Source organism: Acanthisitta chloris, unplaced genomic scaffold, assembly GCF_000695815.1.
Source record: "Acanthisitta chloris isolate BGI_N310 unplaced genomic scaffold, ASM69581v1 scaffold5087, whole genome shotgun sequence".
Lineage (NCBI taxonomy): Eukaryota > Metazoa > Chordata > Aves > Passeriformes > Acanthisittidae > Acanthisitta > Acanthisitta chloris.
In genome coordinates, this window is record NW_008684177.1 from 2,413 (window position 1) to 12,995 (window position 10,583).

At 41.5% G+C, this 10,583-nt stretch overlaps 1 protein-coding gene across 1 annotated transcript; it reads left to right on the top strand.

The window, feature by feature from the left end:
- Nucleotides 1-5,073: 5,073 nt before the first annotated feature.
- LOC103806517 (arylacetamide deacetylase-like 4) lies at nucleotides 5,074-8,832 on the top strand. The gene is made up of 4 exons (XM_009079221.1): nucleotides 5,074-5,256; nucleotides 5,627-5,843; nucleotides 7,646-7,709; nucleotides 8,058-8,832. Exons 1-4 carry the CDS (start codon nucleotides 5,074-5,076, stop codon nucleotides 8,830-8,832), a joined length of 1,239 nt encoding a protein of 412 aa, XP_009077469.1.
- The last annotated feature ends 1,751 nt before the right edge of the window (nucleotides 8,833-10,583 follow it).

The window sequence follows — 10,583 nt, forward strand, 5'->3', positions numbered from 1 at the left end:
GGAGGGACTGTGCCATCACAGGGAAAGGAGAATGAAGGAGAAAGAAAATATAAACAAAGAAAGTTCATAACGCTTTTAAACAGTTTACAACAAGAGCTGAAGGAGTAAGTAAAACACTAGAAAATAAAACGACCTAACAAGACTGTGAGACTATTTTCTTAGAAATGTACTCAAGTTCTGCCTGAAATGTCCGTAAATGGTTTAATGACTCTGTTCTGAGGCCAATGTAGAGCAGTGTAATGGGTTTGGGTTTTATTATATGTGCCTGAGGTGATGATTTGCTCTAGAGTTTGCACTGAGGGAAGACACAGCCCAAGCCATGCTGCTCTCCAGGCAGCAAGGAGTGTGGACAAGGCTGGACCATCCAGAGTTATTAACCCAAATAACGTGGCCATGAGCCACATTTCTTTAGGTGTCTCTCCACTTTGGCACAAAGGCACTAGATCAGACACGACAGGCTTCAGGAGCAGATCAGAACACCCTCAAGACCTGATTACTACTAAAATGCTGGAAACTCAGTGTGCAGGGAGGTCTGGGCCCTCTTTGAGCAGCTCTGTGCTGCAGGAAGATGTGAAATGAAGGAAGGGAAAGCAAAGTGCTGTGCAGCTTTCCCTCAGCAGATGTCAGCACACAGCTGAGTTGGTAACAGCCTGGCAAACCTCCTTGTTCCCTGGCACACAAAACGAGCACCTCAAAGACATTCCCAGAGGTCTCTGGCTTGGATTTAAATATTCACCTGAACCAGGCTTGGATTTAAATATTCACTTGAGCCTGTCGTTAGGCCTCCATAGCCTGAAGCTATGGAGGACCATGCAATAACAGAGCACATTTTTAAGCCATGACACCTTGTGATTACCTGTTCTAAAATCATCGAGTTTGGAGTGTTTGTTCCAGGAGTCTACAAATTCAGTTACCTCCTGCTTCACTGTCTTTATGTCACCTCCTTGTACCACTCTAGTTAAAAGTCACACACCACAGCAAGTGTTTTTAAATACACTGGCAATAAGCAAACATTCCAAATTTATCAGCTCGATTATTTGTAAATAATCTTATTTACTCCAAAGGATTTAACACTAGTGTCCGCCTATGTTGTACTGCTCCTGGAATAAATAGGCACAATCTTGCAAGCTGTGGCTGCTTTTATTCCTGCCAGTCTCCCTTCTCTGCTTGCCCATTACCTCAGTGATTCAAAGGGAAGAAAATTCTAATCTAAATATTTGGAGTACTGAGACCAGGGCAAAATAAGGACAGTTGTAGTTATTTTATTTCCATTCAAATGACTTCTGACTTAGTAAGATTACATTTTGGTGTGTTGACTTGCCATGAAATCTCAGGTGGATGTTCCAGACCAGCTTGGTTGGAATCCATTTGTGTGGAACAGAATTCATCCACTTTGAGAAACAGAATTGCACAGCTACAGAGACACATACACACAACATTCACCCACATTCCCAAATGCTGCCTAAAAAAACCTGTTGTATCAGCATTTCAAACCTTTACCTGCTCTGAATGGTACAGCACAAGAACTGAATGTCCATTGTTGAGTGCTAATATACAATATTTGTCATATTTTTTACGTTCATTCAGCTTTTTGCTCCAGAATCTGTTAGCAGCTGTTTAGCCTAAGTGTCATTTGGAAGGGACAGGCTTCAGAGAATAACTCAGAGGAAGAAAGGAAAGGTTCAAGTAAAGCTTTATGGCAGACTAAGTGGAAAATGGATTTCAGTCGTGGGTTAGAGCAAAACACACAGGGAGTAGCAACTAATTTGGGTGGGGAGATGGAGATAAGAAAAAGGGAGGACACCGGAAGGTAGGTAGGAGGCAGAAAAATGAAGGAGATAGATGAAGCAAATACACAGCCCCTTAAAAAACCAGTATGGTAAAGCAGGTACTAAGCTATCAATTAAAGTTTCTTCTTGTCACTGTGAAGGGTGTATGAAATCCATCTCACAGACTGGAAGACTCAGGCTTGAAGGTATGAAGAGGTCTGAGATGCTTTCAGTCATTTGTTTACAAAACTTCAAGAAAAGAAATGTGACCTGAAGGATGGCAAATTCCTCACGTGCTCTACTTGATAAAACCAAAGAGTCAAACTACTCTAGAGAGTCTAACTGTCCTACTATATTACCTGGAGAAAATACTAAGAATAATTTTTAAAAGCCAGGCAAATTATATGTACCAGAGTGTTTCATTTTGAAATGAACATGAAAAACATAAATAAAGGACTGTATCAGAAGCTATTACTTCTGGGTTTTTTTGGTTTGGTTTTTTGGAGTCCATTATTTTTCCCCTGTCTTCTTCCATCAGTAATTAAGCTTGGCTGTACCTGCTGGAATGAATACCCCAGTCATCACAGCTGACTACCTTGCCATGCTGCAGTTACTCAGCGTAGCATTTCCTGTCACACAGTCCCTCAGTCAGCTAACTCGAGGCTGAGAGTGGCATGAAACAGGCTGCAATCAGAACTGACATGTTTTTGCAATGTTGTAGAGATTCACTTTGCATGAAGAGCAGTAACACATGACAGTCATACAACTCATCAGCACCAGCTCCCCCAACCCTTCTGCCTTCCTCAGGGTTGGGTTTGACAGATGTTGCCTCTTCTGCTGCTAACTGAGGTGAAGGTGATGAGTTTTACACATTCTCAGCCTACAAAGCTACAGAAGCCTTTGAAACTCCCATAGGTTGAGCCTGGGGAAAACTAGCAAATACCAGAATTCATTGGATAGGTATCAGGACCATTCTTTGCCTTCCCAACACTACTGTGGCCATTAGAAATATAAATTAAGACAAGAATGAATTTTAGAGGTGACCAACCCCTTACATAAACAGAGGTTTGCTGATGAGAAAAATGGGAAGAATTTACTCAATTGGAAGAATTTATTATTTTAGATTCTGTACTCACCAAGTGATTCACTGAACACATCAGTCTCCTCAACACTAAGTTCAGTGGATAAAGTATGAATTTGGGGACCTCTGTGTAGGTGTTTCATAAGAATAAAGAATCATATGAGATCCTTAATGCACCTTACAATACCAAAGAGGGGAAACCACACGAGGTGCTGAACTGAAGGATTTTTGTTCTGATTGCCACAACTGTACAACAGACTCTTAGTGATGACAACTGCCAGGGCATAACATCAAAAAGCAAACAAACCAAGCCCCAAACTGTCCCTTTGTCAATTTAGTTTTAAATCAAAATAGACAGCCAAGCAATATTCCTTCCACTCTCAGATCCATCAAGGTTTCAAAACAGAGATGGTATCTGTGAGGTGTTTGGAATTAAAGGCCAATAATGACTGACTCACTGAAGAGGTGAAGAAAAGTCTTGTGCCATACAGCTACAGAAGAGAGACATGTGCTCCTTGGTATGAAACTTGCATAATCTGAGCTGACCATTCCAAATATCAGGTGTTTAGTTCATTCTGGTTGCCTTTAAAAGTTTCATTCACTGTCACTGAAGTACTAAGTGCCTTTAGGAATTTATTATTCTTGCTTACATGTTCTTTTGAAAGCACAGAAATTGCCTCCTCTGAGGATTCAAATACAAGAAATCATCCAGAATGCTGAAACACAATATTCAGAGCTGATCTCCATGTAGGAATATATTTCAGGCTATCTGGATTGATGGCACAGCCATCAGGAATAAGCATTTAGTGAGAACTGTGCTGTTCTGACAGGGCTATATGGCAAACAAACAACAAAAGCCACAGACTGTGCTGTAACATCACACTACATAGAAACTATTTCTAGAACTAATGAGCATGAGCATCACTGGGATGTCCCAGCAGTGCTGAGAGCCCTGTGGAGAAGAGTTGATAAGCTCAGGACAGGCTGAGCACTGACCAGGAGTATCTGGGTTTGGTTCCATGCTCTACTGCCTGACATTCCCCATATCCTACCTTTGTGCCCAAAATGAGCCAACCTCAACACAGAAAAAGTCCTTCCTGTGAGCAGCTGTTGACCTGCCTGTTTCACAAGCCTTGGTTTTATCCCACACATTCTTATCTTCCCAAGCCAACGTTGTGCAAATCAGCTGTCAGTATTGCTTTAATACTGTGCTAATGAAGCTAAGGATTAAATCTGTTTTCAGACTGGAATTCCACTTGGAAAGCCAAGCCACTAAAAAGGTTTGGGAGCTGTAAATTTTAAATAGTGTGGAAAACGGAGTTGTAGCAAGAAGAATACAAACCAGAAAAAATGATTTCACCAAACAACTGCCACCAAGTGTAATCATCCCTCAGTAGCACACATGTTTTCATGATGCCTTTGCATTGAGCTACAAACAAGGATGACAATGAATAGGACACTTTTTTTCACTAATCAGTGATGGAAACAATAGTGGCTTGAACCTACAAACACATCTCCATGTGTCTGGAAAGACCTTCCTGTATGTTAGGGCTTGCACTGATTCTGCTTGCACTCCTATTCCACAGTAGTAGGACAGTATCTATGTAGTAGTAGAAAAGTTTCTGTGCATAATGTACACACACATCACCTAAACAGAGCAAATCCTTCTGCTGGAGCATATCCCAGATTGTATTGAAACCAAAATTAAAGCATGAATAGGTCTGTGAATTCCTCTGTGAAACACAGGGTATAAAAAAATGTGGATTTGACAGTTTTTCTTCACAGAGAAGTATATATTTACAACTTGAGGCCAACTGCAAGTCGCCCCATGTGACTCAAATTTAACACTGCAGCTGGAATGTCCATGAATGCACAACAAACCAAACAGATCTTCAAATCAGGGCCCTTCTGCTACCTCGTGGTATCAATCAATTCCATGGGCTCAATGGTATCAATCAATTCCATCTGGTAAGTCCATGGATTTTGAATTCCACCTTTTGGAAAGGGTACAAACCTCCCCCTGCCCTGTCCTCACCGTAAGGAAGTATTGCCAGTAATATCATTACCAAGCAGAAGGGTGGAGAAAATTAGGGTATTGCAACACTAATAAATTTTTATTTCTGCTTATGACCTGAGAGCTTAGTCTCCTGTGAAGTCACCTCAGACACACTTGAAGGCAAAGCTTAAGCCAGTGTACTCAGCCTTCACTTCTCTTGAAGCGAAATGGCATCTGTTTATAGAGCTCTAGCAATTATAGGAATGGTTTTTATTTCTCCTGTTGTACTACCAGCAGTGGTTTTCATAGGGGTATTATATGATTTTTTCAGTTCAGAACTGCCACCTGGAATTGGGGAACCTCTAAAGCTTCGTTTTTACCATTCCTTGATGACTGCAGCCATGGTCTTGGTAAGTTCACTTTCTTAACACTGGGGATTTCACTTTCATTTGGGCAGGATATTTGGGAGCTGGAAGATAATGGCTTAAGAAATAGGAAAAAAAAACCCCAGCAATTCACTCCTTTGAAGCCTGTAAGCATTGCTATATGAACCCAAACATGTCAAATTAACTCATAAAACCAATAGGATTAATCTGAAAAGCTTCTTTAGATTTTTCAGTCAAACTGCAGCCACTTTATGTTGAAAAACTGTTTCACATGAAGATTTAAAGCAAATAATTAGATGTATCCTGTACCTATTGAGCTGTATGTATGTAGAATAGTTCTGTCTGTTCAGGAACGAGCCTACATTAATCCTCTTCTTCCAAATTCTTCCAACAGGGAAAGATTTTGGAGAAGTTGGGGATCTGCAGTGATTTAACCGTACTGCGAGTACTGTTTAATGGAATTCCCCCATGGAGAGATTCCAAACTGCTTATCAAAGATCTCAGAGTAGATGAGGTACCACTGAGGATTTATCAGCCCAAAAACCCACCCAGTGGGAAGAGAAGAGGAATTCTGTACTTTCATGGAGGCGCTGGCACATTCGGGAGCATTAGTAAGAAATGGGCAGGTTTTACTCTCCAAGTCAAATCCAAACCTTCAACATTTTTAACTGCAGCCATGTGTCACTCAGTGTCTGCCCTGTCCCTCCCAATGACACCAGTCTTTGCAATCTCACTACAAACTGGAAAAGCATTTGTGGAATGAATAGTCTCACGTTAAGGGGAGTCACATCTCAGCTTCCCTTGGGCTACAGACCTGTGGTCCAGAAACCCCTAACTGAGCTGTCAGCTATCAGCAGAGACACTCTGCTCCTCCTCCTGCTCTTCTGAGAAAGGTGTAGTTTGCTGGGGCAGCAAAGCATGTAACACTTAAATCACTGTGAGGAAATTCAGTTCACAGGGTGTTCTTGTACCTTAACTACTGGCTTGCTTAAAGTAATGTGTAGCAACAGTCCTGGAGTAAGAGTTGGAATCCATGTGTGTTCCCTCCTCCTTTATACTCCATTTCTTCTGGAAATGTACCTTCAAATGCAGAATACAGAGCTCAGCCTAGACCTGCTTTCTGCAATAATCAAGTATCCTGAAACTGTCTGCAACCAGTAAATTAGCAGCAGCTACAATGAAGAACAGAATCAGTGGACAGATACATATGACTTATTCCATAAAATCCATACAAATGGATGGCATTAAAATCCAATGCAAGTGGAAGTCAGGCCTCATGCACAGAGTCACAGAATGGTTTGGGTTGGAAGGGACCTTAAAGCTCATCTCATTCCACCCTCTGCCATGGGCAGGGACACCTTCCACTAGCACATGTTGCTTCAAATCCCATCCAACCTGGCCTGGAACACTCCCAGGGATGGGGTAGCCACAGCTTTTCAAGGCTCCAAGCAGGAGCAGGAAGGAGATTTTGGGATTACGGCAGAAAATTGACTGACAGTGTTGACACAGTGCACAGTAGCAAATAAAGTGCTAGGGACTATCATCAGGAAAGGCCAAAACAAGAAACTTCTTTATGCCATTGTAACAAATTCATGGTGTATCTGGAAGGTAAATATATGATATATATATAGTATAATGGTTATAGTTCTTGTTCCCATTCCTCAAAAAGACAGAGCAGTACTGGAAAGCCTCAGAGAGAGGCTGCATAGGTGACAAAATTATTCTGTACAGAGAATAAACCAACAGACTATGACTCTTCAGGCTGGAAAAGACAGATGAAGACAGATACACTGAATGTCCACAAAATCATGAGAAGTGAAAGTCAAACAGGAACGATTACCTGGTTTTGTAATTATTCTTACAGTCCAAGAGTCACCAAATGGAAGTAGTGACTGCCAGGTACAAAAGGAGCAACAGTAATGCCTCTTCACACCTCTGTAAGCAAGTTAGGGAACTTGTCCCTGCACAAAGCTGCTAATGTTAAAATCAAGAAGTGGTTTGGTAATTCAGTGATGAAATGTTAATCAAGGGCATTAGGCATAAAGACATAATTTATGTCTTAAAGGAGTGCCCTGAGCTCCAACTTCTTGCATGCTTATTACTGCACCTTATTACTGTGCTTGTCCTCAGCTCATGCTCTCCTTAGACACCTTTGGTTGACCATCATCTGAGCTGTGAGACCAGCCCAGACAGATTTCTGGGTTTCCCCAGGACTTCCATCCTTACATTCTTATGTGCTGCCCCAACAGCCAGGAAACACATTAAGGTGTACAGACCACACTGCACAGCAGAATTTTCTCATTGATCTCATGTTGCAGTGCCTTGCACACAGCAGATGTTCAGGGATCCATATTTTCATTTCAAAAGGCTCTTTCATTTGTAGATCATCATTTCTGATAAACTTTCTCTTTAGGATCCTTTGAAAGACTATGCCGCTATATGGCCAAAAAATGCAACTCGGTGGTTGTGTCTGTTGGGTAAGTGCCACTTTTCCATAGAACTATTTATGGCAATAGAGCTTGCAGTTGAAACATTGCTGAAAAACATGCTGAAAATATTTACTATTTTAGCTTGTTGCTCCCTGTTTTTCACTTAAACCTTTCATTGAATTGAGACACGTACTTGCAGGCAAAGTGTTCTAAAATAGCTGCAGTACCATTAGTTTGGCTTTCCAGGCTACACTGGTTAAAAAAATATAATCTTTACAATGTAGGGGGGGAAAAAAAGGGGACAGAACTCCCACAGCAATCTCAAACAACAGGAATTAAAGTGGAGTTATGTTTACAACTCCTCTGACACTAACCACAAGCTCTGTGACATTCCAGGTACCGTCTGTCCCCTGAACACCCATACCCAGGGCAGTACTCTGACTGTCTCAATGCCACCCTATACTTCATGAAGAATTTAGAAGAGTATCACGTGGATCCTGCTCTCATCATCATTAGTGGGGACAGCTGTGGAGCTAATTTTGCTACAGTTATTTGCCACATGCTGCTGAATGCACGGGATCTGCCTAAAGTACGTGCTCAGGTCTTGCTCTACCCAGGACTGCAGGGCTTGGATTTTCAGTTGCCTTCCTACCAGCAGAATGCTTCAGTCCCCATCCTGTTCCGGAAGCTGGTGATCTACTTCTGCTTTCGTTACCTTAACAAAAAACCCTCATTTTTTGAAGATATCATACAGAACTGTCATGTTCCTGAGAGCATGAGACTCAAGTATAAAAAGTGGATAAGTGCTGACATTATTCCCGAGGAGTTTAAGGTTAGAGGCTATGTACCACCGAAACCCACATCATTTAAACCTGAAGTCTATGAAGTAGCCAAAGAAGTTTTAGGACTAACGTTTTCCCCACTTTTAGCTGAAGACTCCATTATTTGCCAACTGCCTGAGACCTACATGGTGACCTGTGAGTTTGATGTGCTGAGGGATGATGGACTGTTGTACAAGAAGAGACTGGAGGACAATGGTGTGCAAGTGACCTGGTATCATTCTGAGAGTGGCTTCCATGGAATTTTAGCCTTTTTTGGCTATGGCATTTTTGACTTTTTGTCTGGAAAAAAGATAATGGATAGTACTGTGAATTATATAAACAGTTTATAGAAGTATTCGTCAGAAGGAAGATGCAAGTCTTATGTTATCCTCTATGAATTTATACTTGGCAAAAATGTAAACACTTTGGATTTACAGTTTGGCTTTTGACTGCATTTTGTGCTTTCTGATTTCTATTAATTCAGTGACTCTTGGACAAATGTTAAGATTAATTAAATCCCATTCTAGAAAACATTATTATAAACACACAGCAGTAAGACTGAACAAATGTTAAGATTAATTAAACCCCATTCTAGAAAACTTTATTATAAACACACAGCAGTAAGACTGAGATTCTAAGGAGGCTCCTGGCACATCCTGTTCACTAAACCCCAAGTGATTCCAGTGTGTCTGCAGGGGTGGCACACACTGAAGGCAAGTGGCAAGAACATCTCTTCCAGAAGATTCTTCAACTGCCCAGAAATGGTGAAGACAACAACCAAGGTCAAGTTTGGCCCTTGTGAGACAGAAGGTGTTAGGGTATCAGATGGAGAACTCAGGGTCTATGAAGTCTTAGGGCAGACAGTGGAATTGCAGCCATGGGTTTTATCTCTAGGGTTAGTGTGCACAAAGACTGCACTGCTCTAGAAATGGGGGGTCAAAAGGAAGATTTCTGCCTGGAGCAGAAGTCCTAAAGTGGAGGTAGCATAGGTTTGACTTTGTTTAGAATCTGAGAAATGATGTTACATTTTGGAACTTCATTCTTAAACTGGAATCCCTCAACTTCAGCGAGTGTGTGTCATGTTGGGGAAGTGCAGAGGTGAGACTGATTCTCCTTTCTGCAGCCTTGTCCCTCTTTCAGGATTATCTTTATGCTCAAGGCTCCTTGTTATGCTGTTTGTAGAAATAATCCTGAAGATGGTGTAAGAAGGCAGAGAAGAACAACACTGGATTGTCTATACTATCCCTGTAAGGCTGTGGTGCTTCTGTGATCCTTTCAACAACAAAAAATAAAAGCTAAAATAAAAACTATTTCTCTTACAAAAGTGAAAGTTATATTTGCTAAACACACAGACTGATAACCCTACCTCAACCCCTCGTGGTCAGAGGGACATTGTGACCCAGGCAGGCAGAGACCACGATCTGGCTCATTCTGCCTGTTCACACCTGTGCTCTGCACAGCAACTGGTTTACCAGACAACTGGAAACGATCACATAACTCTGCAAACATAATGCAAATGGAAAGTTCAGGAGCACCATTGGGTGAGCTGTTTGTTTAAATATACATCTGGATTTCTGCTGGTTTTAAACAAACCTTGAGCAACCTGATCTAGTGAGGAGGTGTCCCTGCCCAGGGCAGGGGATTGGGACTAGATAATCTGTAAGGTCCATTCAACTCCTAAATTCTATGATTCTGTGATTCAAAATATTTCCTTCTACTTCAGAATATTTTATGCTGACCATGTGCCCTATTAAAATACATTTTTTTCTCACTGGAAAAAAAAGATGAAATTTCATTTTTTATAAAGTTTTCTAACTAAAATGACAAGGTACTTTTCCCTCATCACTTTAACATGATTTAACTTTAAAAACAACAACACATTGCTGCTTAATGAAGTTAGATCCCTCTACAGCACCCTGCCAGGAGGTTGGAGTCAGGTGGGGGTTGGTCTCTTCTCCCAGGCAACCAGCAGCAGGACAAGAGGGCACAGACTCAAGCTCTGCCAGGGGAGGGTTAGGTTGGATATTAGGAAGAGATTTTTTACAGAGAGAGTGCTCAGGCATTGGAATGTGCTGCCCAGGGAGGTGGTGGATTCACCATC